This window comes from Martes martes (assembly GCF_963455335.1).
Source record: "Martes martes genome assembly, chromosome: 16".
In the NCBI taxonomy this organism is placed as follows: domain Eukaryota; kingdom Metazoa; phylum Chordata; class Mammalia; order Carnivora; family Mustelidae; genus Martes; species Martes martes.
Genome location: NC_137904.1, coordinates 15,372,434 through 15,387,756, shown reverse-complemented (window position 1 = coordinate 15,387,756; position 15,323 = coordinate 15,372,434). Strand labels below are relative to the sequence as shown.

The window sequence follows — 15,323 nt, the reverse complement described above, 5'->3', positions numbered from 1 at the left end:
ATCAGGGCAATCAGTAAATGGCAACTGAACTCGCTTCCCCACCCTATAAGATGGTGCGTATTCGGTGTATTTGATAGCTGGGAGGCCTGGGGCCGCGGGAGAGAGCCCATTCTTAACCACCCACATAAGCTGCGGGGTGATGGGGAGGCGGGAGGAGCTGTGCGGCGCTGTGCCATGAGCCCCACGTGCGCAGGGCGCTGGAGACCACCTGTCCCACGACAGCATTGCCATTCTGTGTGCAGAAGAGAGGTTTCAGTCTCAAACTAATTGCCGGGAGCTCAAATGCGTTTGGTTTCGAGGGCTTCACTTTGGGGAAAGGAGCGGAATCGTAACTGTAGACCCGTCCCACGTTCTGGTGAGTTCTGCCCAGCCAGGCACTGGAGAGAGCCTTGCTCTGTGGAAGGTGGACCCGCTGCTTCCGGCCTTTCTCTTCCACTTCGGCTCCTGCTGTCCATCTGTCGTCCTTCTGTCTGTCCATCTCTCCCTTCCGAAAGTGTTCCAGCTCTGGCTCTGTCCTTCTCTGTTTCTGTCTGTCCCCTCTCTCCCAGACACTCACCTACAGCGCAGTCTTCCCAAAACGCTTGGCTCCTCTAAACACCCTGACCATGACCGACGTGACTAGAGCTCACTCAAAACCTTGCACTGCCCACCCTCTCCCCGCTCCGCCCGCTGTCAGTTTTTGCTTTCAGGAACCCCGAGAAGCTGGACATACTCGGAGACATTCCGGGGCCGGGCCGAACAAGTGTGTCCCTCTTGTCCTCCCTCCTTCTGTCATGGATCATTTTTGCACATGCTTTTCCCAAGCACCGTGTGTGAGAAACAGTGGTTCTATTTCTGTCTCTGCTCCCACTGCTGTAAGAGGGATCTAGAATGTAGAACTGACCAGGTCAAGCTTCAGCTTACGTCCCCACATCGAAGAACAAGTCTGATCTCTTCAGAAAGGCCCTCCTAGCCCTTGGGGATGTGGGTCTGGCCTTAGTTTGCCATCTCCGGGGCACCCGATCCCTGAAGAGGTAGGCTATGATCACAATGTCTGTTCTAGAGACGTGGTCAGAGGAGGTAAGCCAGGCTGAGGACCACATTAACAATTCCCACTGCCTTTCTTAAGCGTTTTCTATATGCTAAGCTCTTTGCAGGCTTGATTTCATTTAATCTTCAGCACAAGCCCTGGGGGTAGGGCCTGGTGTTCCCTCCTTCATGCAGGGCCAAGAGCCCAGGCTCCCGAGTCCCCTTGCCCGCATTCAAGTCCAGAACATGACCACTTCCTAGTGGTGCAAGGTCAGCCAAACTACCCCACTGCCTAGTGCTTCTGGTTCATCATCGAGGATTCGGTTCGAAAGATCTTGGTGGAGAGCAAATGAATTAATATGCAAGAAGCCCTCGGAACAGTGCCCAGGGAGTGGGGTTAGACACCTGCTCACTGTTCACTCCCAACCCCTTAGCTGCTGTGCTCCCAGTACAGATATGGGTGACCAGATTTTTTCTGGACAGGCAGGAGATGGTCCAGGGTGCCGCCACTGCGCCTGTCCTTCAGGGGAAAGGGGCCCCAGAGCAGGTGTCCGCGCCGGGTGTCACAACGCTTCCCAGCCTTAGCTAGCACCCGACCCTCAGAACATGGTGCAGACCTTGTCCGTCGACTCGCTCACCAGGTCAAAAGCATTCAAGATGCAATCCGAGACAAGAAGCAACGGTTCAACTTCCTTGGGGAGGAGATCAGCCTGGATCCTTCCGTGGGAATCTTCATCACCATGAACCCGGGCTACGCAGGCCGCACGGAGCTCCCGGAGAACCTTAAGGCTCTGTTCAGGTGAGTGTCGGCCCTGCCCTGCACCAGGGCCCAGCAGAGAAGCTCTTCCTGTTTTCTTCACTGCAAATGGTTGCCATACATATTAGAAAAAATCTGGAACGCATAACAAAGTAGAGTTTATAAAACCACCTTTCCTGCTATCACTGGTAAAATCATTTCTTGCTGAATTCTATTCTGTTCTCCTTTATACGGGTATTTTGAAGTCCTACATTTGTGGTCGGCACACAGTTTCATACTGGGTTTTGTTTTTTTTTTTTTTCCCACTTCGTACTCTATCATAATCCTAACAGAAATCATCTCTTCTGTTATATGGTCTTAAGAAATCTCATTTCATGGCTACATTTTATTCTGCCAAGTACATGGCCCACGGCATAATTAAGTACGCCCCATATTTAAATATTAAGACAGTGTCTAACATTTAAAAGAAATGTATACATACTGCTGTAATGTGCGTCTTTGTACATAAGTCCTTTTCTCTGTATGTGTGATTATTTTCTTTGGCTAGCTTCCCAGCAGCGGAATCACTGAGTCAACAAGGGAGGTGCGTTTTCAAGGCTCTTGATACACATCGACAAATTACTTTCTGTACAAGAGCACTGCCGAACCGCACTCCTGGTAGTGAGGCACAAGAATGCCTCTTCTGTTTCCCCTTGGCCACTGGTGGAGATTGCCATGCTTTAAAATCTGTATTGTAATAAGAAAATGCAAATGCATTTTCTAGAAGGGGCTGGAGTCTCCGTTCTTTGCGTCAGGGCAGAGAAGGCAGCCCAGCTGCAGAAGAAGCCTCGTGGCTTCTGATTCTCTGCCTGCTGGACCATGACCTAAGCCAGAGAGGCCCTGAGAGTCATGACACAGAGGTCGGCTTCATCTGGGGACCCAGAAGCCCTGCACTCTCGGGGACGTGGAGCCCAGGAAACCGCTGAACCACCCCCCACCCCGTGCACTCCGTCCCTCGGTCTGGTCCCTGTGTGCTCCAGCGGTGGTAGATCCCTGTGTCACAGGAGCGGTGTGGGCATCCCCCCATCCAGGCCCGTGGCCACTGCTACCAAGAGCTGGTTGGAATATCACCAGGCTGCCCCACGTGATGGCTGTTCGTTTGCACAAAGTATTTAAGTGAGCTTTGTGTTCACAAGCAATGGCAGAGGTAGCTTATCGCCCTGATCAGAGCCACTCTCTGCAATTTCCCCGCCAGATTTAAAGGGAGCGTTTACACCAGAAAATCAGGAGGCGGTGGAGAAAAATACGCGTAAAAACAATAAATACGAACATCTATTTTTATACTTCATTTTCACAAAAACCCTACCTGTGAGCTGGGTACTTCTAGTACCCACCTCGTACAGGGAGAAAACAGGGCCAGCACATTGCCCAGGTCGGAACCGTTCCTGGCATTAGCTAGGAGCCCAGGCAGCAGGCCACAGAACAGGGTTTCAGACCCAAACAGTCTGACTCCAGAACCCTTGCCCTCCCCATCTGAAAACTATCGTCCAGAGGTGGTTGTAGCCCTTTGGCAAGCTCCATTCCAATATCTGGTGGGCAGAGTATTTCTTTTTTAAACTTAGGATAAGACCCAGTCTAAGGTAGGACCCTGCCTTCGTTAACTAATATCTTCCCATCCCACTAAATAGTTTTCCTCCTCTATCATTATTTTCCATGGCCTTCTGTTGTATGGATACATACTTTTTATTTTAAGATTTTTAAAAAATTTATTTATTTGACAGAGAGAGATCAGAAAGAGGCAGAGAGGCAGGCAGAGAGAGAGGAGGAAGCAGGCTCCCTGCTGAGCAGAGAGCCCGATGCCGGGCTTGATCCCAGGACGCTGAGATCATGACCTGTGCTGAAGGCAGACGCTTAACCCACCGAGCCACCCAGGCGTCCCAGTGGACTCATACTTAACCTTATTTCAAGCTACAAAATAATTTTGAGACTCTACGTGTTTGGTTCCCCCTTTGAATTTGAATACAATGAAAAATAATTTAAAGGAAAAATGTTCTTGAATGATGTTTTCAAAAATTTTATATTGGTCTAGGGAAAATCCAGCTAAATGTAAACAATCTTAGGCTCCTGTTACATACCTAATAAATTAACTTTAAAAATAAGTAATTTAAAAATCAAATGTTTCTAGAGCTAGCGGGGGGGGGAATCTATATTAAATCCTTATAGACAAAAATACCCCTCTGTATTCCCATATATGCCAGTTTTTAAAAAATTTTATTTATTTTAAAGAGAGAAATAACATGAGAGCAGAGTGAGGGGAGGAGAGGGAGAGAGAATCCCAAGCAGACCCTGCACCGAGCACAGAGCTCAGTGTGGCATTCAGTCTCATGACGCTGAGATCATGACCTGAGCCGAAATCAAGTTAGTCACTTAACCAGCTAAGCCACCCGGGCGCCCCTCACATATGCATTCTTTGGCCAGATGGAGTTAGTGGGTATTTATTTTAGACCTTAGCATTAGATGTTCACATTTGTATGTACATAAGCACAGAATAAGCCCCAGGTGTCTAGACTTGGAGGAGACATGCATTGTGAAAATGAGAAATAGATTCTTATCCATCTCCTTGGACAAGAGAGTCCATATCTTTTATCTTTAGCCAACTCATCCCTAAATTGGGAATCTCTGATCAAACCCTTGCTAAGGGCTTAGTGTTTATATCACAGATCCCCTCTGTCCATGACCTCCACCAATTTCGCTTGTCTTCCAAGCCTCCCTTCACCTGTGGGTGGGAAACCATCTTGTTCCTCTGTCTCCCCATTCACAGGCCTTGTGCAATGGTGGTTCCCGACTTTGAGCTGATCTGCGAGATCATGCTGGTGGCAGAAGGATTCATTGAAGCGCGATCGTTAGCCAGAAAGTTCATCACCCTTTACCAGTTGTGCAAAGAGCTGCTCTCAAAACAGGTACTCTCTCCAGTTTGGCTGGACCACCAGTCCAGTGGGATCGCCTTGCTCTGAATGGGGTCTGGGCCAATGTAGGGGAGCCTTCTCACAGACAGTCAGTTTTCTGTAAGAATAGTAAAAGCTCTCACCACTTCTATAGCAAAGACTCGTGTTCATTTTCTTAGCCTAGCATTAAAACAAAAACTTATTTGGTCCCCAAACTTTTTTTTTTCCCATAGTCTAGCTTCCTTGGGCTGTTTCCTTTGAGTTTCTCCTCCCTTCAGGCCTCTCTTACTAGACCCATCTTTGCAGCCATGGGCACACTCAGCCCCGTGAAATCTGACCCAGGTGGATTTCTTTAAAAACCTCTTCTGTTTCGGGGCCCCTGGGTGGCTCAGTGGGTTAAGCCTCTGCCTTCGGCTCAGGTCATGATCTCAGCGTCTTGGGATCGAGCCCTGCATTGGGCTCTCTGCTCGGCAGGGAGCCTGCTTCTCTCTCTCTCTCTCTCTCTCTCTCTGCCTACTTGTGATCTCTGTCAAATAAATAAATAAAATCTTTAAAAAAAAAAAACAAACAACTCTTATGTTTCTTCATGCTTTCCCGGGCTCCTTGCTCACTGTGTTATCTGCTGGTTCCCCAGCACCACGGACTTGCAGGCCAGCAGCCAACATCCACCAATCCAGCCCAAATCTCCCTTTTGAGCTCTAAACCTGTATATGTAGCAGTCTACACCGCAGTTCCCCGAGCTGGGCCTCTAAAGCCCATCTTCCTGCCCGTCTCCACCCCAGGCTACTTCTGCATTCTGTGCTTCCGAACACAAACCCGCACTTACTCACTGGCTAATTCTGGAACGCTGGGAGTCATCCTTGGCATTTTCTTTTCCATCCAACCATGGATGAACGGTTGCACGTTCCACCCTGGGGATCTCTCTTAAATCCATCTCATTTCTTCTTACCACTTTATATCCAAGCACCCCTGCCTTTTTTTTTTTTTTCAAAGATTTCATTTATTTATTTGACAGACAGAGATCACAAGTAGGCAGAGAGGCAGGCAGAGGGAGAGGGAGAAGCAGGCCCCCCGCTGAGCGGAGAGCCCGACGCGGGGCTCGATCCCAGGACCCCGGGACCATGACCCAAACCAAAGGCAGAGGCCTTAACCCACTGAGCCACCCAGGCGCCCCAGCACCCCTGCCTTTTGATTTAAACTCTTGCCTTTCTACTCATTGCTACTGGTAATTTTTCTGCACTGCTTTTCTCAGAGCATTTGAAGGCCTCCCCAGTGTAGAGCACATGAGCTCAGCCTCGACCATCTCTAAGAACTAACATGGCTTCCTCCTGACCACCTCTAAGAGCTAACATGGCTTCCTCCTGACCACCTCTACGAGTTAACATGGCTTCCTCCTGACCACCTCTAGGAGTTAACATGGCTTCCTCCTGACCACCTCTAGGAGTTAACATGGCTTCCTCCTGACCACTTCTAAGAGCTAACATGGCTTCCTCCTGACCACTTCTAAGAGCTAACATGGCTTCCTCCTGACCACCTCTACGAGCTATCATGGCTTCCTCCTGACCATCTCTAGGAGCTAACATAGCTTCCTCCTGACCACCTCTCCCAGCTAACATGGCTTCCTCCTGACCACCTCTAGGAGCTAACATGGCTTCCTCCTGACCACCTCTAGGAGCTAACATGGCTTCCTCCTGACCATCTCTAGAAGCTAACCTGGCTTCCTCCTGACCACCTCTAAGAGCTAACCTGGCTTCTTCCTGACCACCTCTACGAGCTAACATGGCTTCCTCCTGGATGCCCTTCCTCTCTCTGAACATGCATGGAGTAGCCAGAGAGGTCGGGGAGTGGTTCTGTTTGCTTTCCCTGGCCGCCAACCCCCTGTATACTCTGGGTCTGCTTTGTGGTCAGTCATAGAGGGAAGAGTAGCTAATGCCAAACCAGAAGCTGGGATCTGTGACCACCACAATCTTCCGTGTCATTGGTCCTTTCCTAAGCCTCTGCCCTGGCCTCTGAAGTGACCTGCCTATAATTTCATAGACGCTAGCACAGGCATAGGGCGTCCTGCCTCCCAGCATGCCCCCCTGACCTGTGCCATCTTCCCTCAGGATCACTACGACTGGGGTCTGCGGGCCATCAAGTCTGTGCTGGTGGTGGCTGGATCCCTGAAGCGAGGGGACCCTGACCGCCCTGAGGACCAAGTCCTGATGCGCTCCTTGCGAGATTTCAACATTCCCAAGATCGTGACCGACGACATACCCGTGTTCATGGGCCTCATCGGGGACCTCTTTCCTGCCCTGGATGTGCCCCGGAGGAGAGATCTCAACTTCGAAGCGCTGGTTCGGAAGGCAGTGGTGGATCTGAAGCTCCAGGCTGAGGACAACTTTGTGGTCAAGGTACATGGAGGTTTCCCCTCCCTAGAATTTTTTTTGTCTCTCACTGCTTTTCTTGGGTGTTGGGACATCCGTAATCCAAAGGGTTGCCTTAGACGTACAAATATGTGTCTACCTAGGCATAGTTCATTTCAAGAGCTCTTTCCTGGGGGCGCCCACACTGTGGGAAGGGTGGTGGGGAACGCAAAGGCAAGAGGGCACCCCTTCCATCAGAAAGCTCACAATCCAGCAGAGGACTAAGTCCCAGCCCATTCCGCTCTCACACATGTTCTTTTCCTGTGAATTACTTTAGACGGGATTAGAGAGGACGGATAGTGGTAGACTATGGGAGCCATGCTGCTTCTTTGGCATGTTTCTGAGCTTGTAAGCATCTTGAAGTGATCAAGGGCAAGCTTTTTCACAATTAGAAAGACCCGAGGGTGGTAGGCAGACTAATGCCACCCTCCCTCCCCTCACCCGAGATATCTGCATGCCAGTGCCCAGAATCGGTGCTATGTGACGTGACAATGGAAGATGAGCGTCGCTGATAGAATTAAATCTGCTAATCAGCTGACCTTGGGATGGAGAGATTGTCCTGGGTTACCTGGATGGCCCTGTATTATCACAGTGGTCTTTTAAGTAAAAGAGGGAGGTAGGAGGGTGAGTGTCCCCTCCGCCATCACTGGCAGTGAAGATGGAGAAAGGGGCCACGTGCCAGCAAATGCCGGCAGCCTCTAGACTCAGGAAAAGGCAGGAAAACAGATTTTCTCATAGAGCCTCCAGAAGGGACTGGCCCTGTCAGCACTTTGATTCGTGCCCGGTGAGACCCGTTTCAGACTTCCAAGCACTGAAACCGTAAGAGTCATGTTATTTCAAGCCTCTACACTGGCAGTCATTTGTTAGAGGAACAACAGAAAATGAAGATGTTTAGCAGCAAGTATAGACTTTCAGGAAAAACCCTGAAACTTCAGGGAATATATGACAGGTTCTGTGGCCTTTGGAACCATGATTGTTTCTACTGTGTTCTGGGGAGGCTCAGGGCAGGTGAAGACATTTCTCCTTGCATTAAAACAGTGGGTGACTGAAGAAGGCTCTGTCGAGAACGGATCTTTAACCGTGATTAAAATGGTCTTGATTAGAAGTGAGTATACCCATGACCTGCCTCTTCGAAAAGGAAGCACAGGTTGGGGTGCTTGACTGGTTCAGTCAGTGGAGTGTGCGATTCTTGATCTCAGGGTTGTAAGTTCGAGCCCCACATTGGGCATTGCAATGACCTTTAAAACATCTTATAAAAAATAAAACAGGGCACCTGCCTGGCTCAGTTGGAGGAGCGTGTGACTCTTGATCTTGAGGTTGTGAGTTTGAGTCTCATGTTGGGTGTAGAGATGACTAAGAAAAGTAAATAAACTGGGACGCCTGGGTGGCTCAGTCAGTTAAGGGACGCCTGGGTGGCTCAGTCGGTTAAGGGACGCCTGGGTGGCTCAGTCGGTTAAGCGTCTGCCTTCAGCTCAGGTCAGGATCCCAAAGTCCTGGGGCCGAATTCCGTTTCAGGCTCCTTGCTCAGCAGGAAGCCTGCTTCTTCTGTCTGACTCTCTCTGTCTCTCTCTCTGGCAAATAAATAACTAAAATCTTTTTAAAAAAATAAAAAAATAAACTTAGAAAGGAAGAGAAGGAGGGAAGGGAGAAGAAAGGGAAGGAAGGAAGGCTGGTTGGTTTGTTGGTTGAAAGAACAAGCTACAAGGGATTGGCCAACATGGGGCAAGGACCAAATGCTGTAGTGACTTAACGGCGCTAGCTAGCATTTTTATTGGGGTTACAATGCATAGTTATATCTTTTGGGCTTTGGATAGAAAGTTCTGTATTTTCTTTCTTTTTTTTTTTAAGATTTTGTTTATTTATTTGACAGAGAGAGATTACAAGCAGGCAGAGAGGCAGACAGGGAGAGAGGGGGAAGCAGGCTCCCCACTGAGCAGAGAGCCGGACGCAGGGCTCGATCCCAGGACCCTGGGATCATGATCTGGGCTGAAGACAGAGGCTTAATCCACTGAGCCACCCAGGCGCCCCCCCCCCCCGCCCCCGTATTTTCTGAGTGGTCTGCCCTCATCCCATTTTTCCAGAAGTCAGTTAGTTTTACTGAGCAACTTCACAGATGCTAACGTTCCAGAACACACAGATGTTGCCACAGTAGAAGTGCATGCACACAAGTAACTCTACCTTGGAGCAGATTGATGTGACGAGTCCCACAGAAGAGGATCCTGGGGTACAGGAACATGGGTAGATTTTTTATTTCCTATGCAGCAATGCCTTTGGGAACCCCATGACCACCACCATAGAGTTCACAAGTGCCTTTGTGTGACATATCCCACCAGACCCCCAAACCCCTGAGGCCAACGGGGCAGATGACGGACTTCACAGACGAGGACACTGGGCTGGCATTACTTCTCCAGGATACCCCGGGGAGGGTTCTGTGAGAGAGACTGTGCTCTGCCCTTGAGGAGCTGGGGGGAGGGGCGGGGGGCACATTCCTTCTACTCCATACCAGATGGCGTTTTGAGCACGGAATACAATACCGTGGGAGAGATTAAGCCCCGGGTCTAGGTAAATAGAATTGTAAATTGCCGTCAGCCTCCATCTCTCCATCCCTGAACTTCCATGTCGCCTAAGAAAGCAAAACATGACCTGGTCCATCCCAGTTGTGGTCGGTTTTGCCTGTCCACTGTCCCTACGCCCAACCTCCCTCCTCCCAAGTGCAGTGGATAGACATCGTCAGGGTAGAGACAGGCTTGACGGTGGGCAGAGGGCTGGATGGAGAAACACAGAGATTGTCAACCCAGCAACAGGAAACAGAAGGGCACGGGGGCAGAGAGTGAGCAGTAGGACTGGAAAGTAATATGGGACCATGATCCAAGGGGCATTGAATGCCAGACCAAGGGCTTTCCTCTTAAAGGCTCTGATCCTAAGAGGTGCCCCTTCCCTGGAGGGGTGTTAGGTTCGATGAGGATCCTGATAGACGGGGCACGGGAGCTAATGTCCTGTGACCAGAACAGTCCATGTTCGCCCCAGATGCTCTGGGAGTCTCCAGAGGCAACGTGACCTGACCTCCCCATTTTTGGCATTTTTTCCTATTCAGAATCTTACTTTTCCTGTTTTTTGGTCAGTTGGCCCACATTCTGTGTCCTTCTCTTTCTTTCCTCCTTTTTCATGATTGCTTTCTTCTCCTCGGATAAGACAGATGCTCTCTGTGAAAGGCTCTTGGTACGGCCGGCGTTTTCTACCCACTTCTCGTTCATGCCACCCGCCTGTCCTCCCGAAAGTCCGTTCATCGAAAACACCTAGCGAGGCTCTGCTTTGAGACAGCCTTCTGAGCTCCCTAACTGTGGTCATATGAATTCATTTTTTGAGAAAAAGGAATTAGAAGTACGGGACCTGGAAAGGGATTGTTCGATCAGTTTGTGGAAAGTGGATGGAACCCACGGGTCAGGAGGGCCACCGGCCAGAATCAGAAGGGCTTCCGGAGAGGAGGGCCCTGGAGTTGGGGCTTGGAGTTGCTAACGAAGGAGGACGGGAGCGAGAAAGAGAACTACAAACCACCAAGGTGGGAACATGAAGTCAGTTTACCCTATAACTTTTCCACCTGGCTACCTACTCTCTTCTCCCAGCTCCCCCCCTTCTAGTCCCAGATTCCCGAGAAGGCAGACCACGTACAGCCGGGCACTTAACCCACAGCCGGAAAGAAGAGTCTACAGTAACCTAATAAACTCTGGGGGGAAGCTCTGACTGCTCTTGGAGTACTGGTGCCTGTGTGTATGGCCAGCCTGTTCTCTCTGGGGCCCCTCAGCCTGGAGGCCAGTCACCTGCTGACTCCTCCGCAAGTGAAAGAACAAAGGCCGAGCTCTAACCACCGGCACCAGCTCTCATTCTGGGAGGGCATCCCTGAGCATATCCAGCCATCCCTGCCTTCTAGAAAACGCAACGCCGCTCTTCATTTACACTTGAGGCTCTGCAGATCCTGGAGAAGGCCAACAGCCCAAGAGACAAAGGCAGACCGATAGACTCTCCCCACCCTCCCTCCCCACACGAGCACGCTTGCACACGCATGTGCGCGCACACACATGTACACGCAGTAGCTGACGCCAGTGTGAATAAGGAAGAGAGTGTTTCGAAAGTTCTAGCTAGTATCCTTTAAGAAAATTTTTTAAATGATGCCCAGAAAAGGGGGATGAGATGTTTATAAAAAAAATAAGAACTGGGGGCACCTGGGTGGCTCAGTGGGTTAAAGCCTCTGCCTTCGGCTCAGGTCATGATCTCAGGGTCCTGGGATCGAGCCCCGCATCGGGCTCTCTGCTCAGCAGGAAGCCTGCCACCTCCCCTCTCTCTGCCTGTCTCTCTGCCTACTTGTGATCTCTGTCTGTCAAATAAATAAATAAAAAAAATTTAAAAAAATAAGAACTATCAGAGAATTGTAAAGAGCTCTTTGAAATGTATAATCGTATCATTGATAACATAAAATTCAGTGAGAGCATCAAAAGGTAAAGTCAGGGAACCCCCCAGGACAGAACTATGTATATGTGGGTACAGTAAAAAAAAATGTATATTTTATATATATTTGTTTTTATTCAATATATATGTTTTATAAGGATAGGGACGCTTATGTCTATATGTAAATATAAAATGTGTAGATAAAAATATATATGATACACAAAGTTCAAGAGTCAAGATGACATGGAGAAGATTGATCTCTGTACAACATGTTGCCAATGGGAATTTTAGAACTTTCTAGAACAAGAGAAACATGAGATTAGAGGGGCTCAGTCAGTACTGAACCAAGTAGATTCAAACAGACTGTCGCAAAGACGCATCATAATGGAATTTCGGAAGTCAGGGGTCAAGTGCAAACAGTAAGTTTCCCGGTTGGGTTAGGGACTGAGGAGGTAGGCCCAGGGGACCCAAAGTAGAAGTGAGGTTCAGGGCGACACAAGAGCTTCTCATCAGCAGTACTGGGTCCTAGAAGACCAGGAGACCACTCCTTCAGAGATCTGAGGGAAATGGTTTCAAAACCAATTCTGTGCCAACCAAGTTGTCATTCAAGATATTATCAGAGTCCTAAATCTTACTTCTTATGCACCCCCTTTTTTAGTTTATTTATTTATTTATTTATTTATGCTCTTTTGCTGTTTGTTTTTATTTAAATTCCACTTGACACACAATGTAATATTCATTTCAGGCGTACAATATCATGGTTCAACACTTCCATACATCACCCAGTGCTCATCACAAGGGCGCTCCTTAACCCCCATCACCCACGTCACCCATCCCCCCACCCGCCTCCCCTCTGGTGACCATCAGTTTGCTCTCTAGAGTTAAGGGTCTGTTTCTTGGTTTATTTCTTGGTTTTTTTGGTTTTGTGTTTTTTTTGTTTTTTTTTTTTTTGTTTTTTGCCTTTGCTCATTTGTTTTGCTTGTCAAATTCCACATACGAGTAAAATTCTGTGGTGTTTGTCTGTCTCTGACTGACCTACTTCACTTAGCATTATACTCTCTAGCTCCATCCATGTCATTGCAAATAGCAAGATTTCTTTCTTACGGCTGAGTCATATTCCATTGTATCTGTACCACTTCTCTATCCATTCATCTATCAGTGGACACTTGGGCTGCCTCCATAATTTGGCTACTATAAATAATGCTGCAGTAAACATCAGGGTTATGCACGCTTTTGAGTAGGTTACTTGAGAATATACTATGGAAAAATGAGAGTGAAAAATAAAAAATACCATGGGTTTCAAAAAAATCAAGAATCAGGAAAAAAAAAAAAAAAGTCCTAGCATTTTAGCTGTCAGAGGACCTAGAAAACAGTGAATCCAAATTAGGGCAGGAAGTCCCTGGTGTCCAACACAAGACTTCAAAAATTGATGCATTAAAAAAATGGATACATTCAAAACAAGAATAGGTCAACAAGATGAAAGTTCTTATATCTTTTTATTAAACTTCTCAGTTATGGGGCCTGAGGCATATCTCTTTTAACAAAGTAAAAGGAAAGCAATTAAGAACACCAGGAGAAAAAAGTCATGGTCCAAATATTTGTTTTAAGTAAACATAACCTGATATTGATCACCATATGGAGTATAAGGAAAGAGTATCCATTTGACCTTGGGTTGATGCTGAGAACATCTTCTGTCAAGTCATGACTCTGGGCCCGTAGAGAACACAACATAGACCAGGCAACAGCTTTCTCCAGTAGTGAAAACTCTCTACAGCCAGTGGAATGTAAGCCACGATCGGTCTTCAGCCCTCGATCACGGCAAATCAAGGCCATCGCACTTGTGATGAGCACTGGGTTACATATGGAAGTCTTGAACCACTGTATTGTGTGCCTGAAATGAATATTACATTGTGTGTCAAGTGAAATTTAAATTGAATTAAAATTAAATTAAATAACTACAAGGCCAGAACAGAATATAAATATTATCAAACATAGCAACATAAAGGTATAACGTGTCTGGCAGAAGTTGGGGAAAGAAAGATATAGGGAAGGATGGGGATACTTCTATATTTACCTCGCAAAAGATACTGTCGAGAGTGGATGGATTCCTAATTAGAATCCACTGAGCGTGGAAATAGCTCAATCACCAGTTGATAAACGGATAAACAACTTTTGAAACCTACACAGTGAACTTTCACTCAGCGACAGGGAGGAACGATGTACGGATACATGCCTCCACACAGATGAGGCTTGATGCATTATGAGTGAAAGAGACCATTCACAAAATGCCCCATACTTGCATAAATCTATTTATATGGAATGTCCAGAAGAGTCTGATTTAACAGAGGCGTTGCACGGGGCTGACGTGGGAGTCGGGGATGGGGAGTGACTCCCCATGGGATGTTTTTTTCCTTCTGGAGTTGAAGAAAATGTCTTAATGGTGGTAATGATGGGGGCAGTTCTGTGAATAGGCTCAAAACCATTGCTTCGGACACTTTCAAAAAGTGAATTTTATGGTACTTGCATTCTATCTCAATAATGCTATTGAAATGAATGAAAAGAAGTTGATGGAACTAGAAAGTGATTTTAAGGCTTTCAGGATCAGGGAAGCAGTCAGTAGTTGTTCATGGGGAAAAAAATCTAGGAATATAATACAATCTTTGTTCAATAACCAGAACACTGCCTCCACTTCCCTCCCTGCCCCCCCTTCATTTTTAAATGTGATGCCCTCAGGCCAGTTTCATGCTAAAAACCCTCCAATGCTTCTGTTGTCCTTAGAATAAAATTCCAAGTACCAGTTCCTGCATAGCTGACCCCTGCTTACCTCTTTTATCTTATCTTATACTCACCCCCCACACCCCTACCTTTCTTTGCTGTTCTTTGAGCCCTCCAAGCTTGCCTGAGGACTTTTCTTTCTTTCAAGATTTTATTTATTCACTTGAGAAAGAGAGAGAGAGAGAGAGAAAGCATGAGCGGAGGGGAGAGGCAGAGAGAGAGAGAGAGAAAAGCAGACTCCCCACTGAGCAGAGAGCCCGATGCGGGGCTCGATCCCAGGACCCTGAGATCACGACCTGAGCCAAAGGCAGACGTTTAACTGACTGAGCCACCCAGGCACCCCAGAACCTGATGATCCTATATTCCCTGTCACTCCACCTGGAATGTCTCCCACAGATCTTCACATGGCTGACTTTTTTCATTCATATATTAGCTTACACATCAGCTCCCCACAGACCTTTCCTGATGCTTCCCTCATCCTTATCTCAGAAGGCCCTTCGTTAAGTTCCTGAAGGACAAAAACAAGAGCCAGGATTGCAAATCTTCTTCGGGTACTCTTGGGCTCTGAACCAGAGGAACCACAATCGCTTAGGACACAGAAGAGGAAAATAGAGATGCTGTGGAAATCACAACTCAGCTTCTCAGTCAGTGATCCTGCCACAGTGGAAATGAGTCCTCTCATTCCCCAAACAGAAATGCATTTGCTACCTTCATATTGAGCCTCGGAGTGATGCTCTCCTCCTGATCCCTGGGTTGCACAGTTCTAGAAATTTCATCGGAACACCTGTATCACTTAATTTTTTTTTAAACAGAGAAGTTCCTTTTTATCATGTTTCGGAAGGTAGAACAAATAGGGTGTATGGGGGGGATCTTGGTATTGTACCACACTGTGCAGATTCTAGTACCTTACCCCATCCATTTACATTCCTCAGCCATTGAGGGTCTTATAGTGCAAAATGTGCTTGATCTACATTAAAGTTCAATGTCTTAGCCCATGGTGCATAAGACGCT

At 47.7% G+C, this 15,323-nt stretch overlaps 1 protein-coding gene across 2 annotated transcripts in view; it reads left to right on the top strand.

The window, feature by feature from the left end:
• Positions 1 to 15,323, top strand: part of DNAH9 (dynein axonemal heavy chain 9) — a gene marked incomplete at its 5' end in the record, with an annotated part of 326,297 nt that overhangs the window by 125,437 nt on the left and 185,537 nt on the right. For both annotated transcript variants that reach the window (XM_080827022.1, XM_080827021.1), the window contains 3 exons: positions 1,650 to 1,807; positions 4,566 to 4,704; positions 6,795 to 7,082. In XM_080827022.1, coding sequence (XP_080683148.1) covers positions 1,650 to 1,807; positions 4,566 to 4,704; positions 6,795 to 7,082 — 585 coding nt within the window. The remainder of the gene's footprint in view (positions 1 to 1,649; positions 1,808 to 4,565; positions 4,705 to 6,794; positions 7,083 to 15,323) is intronic.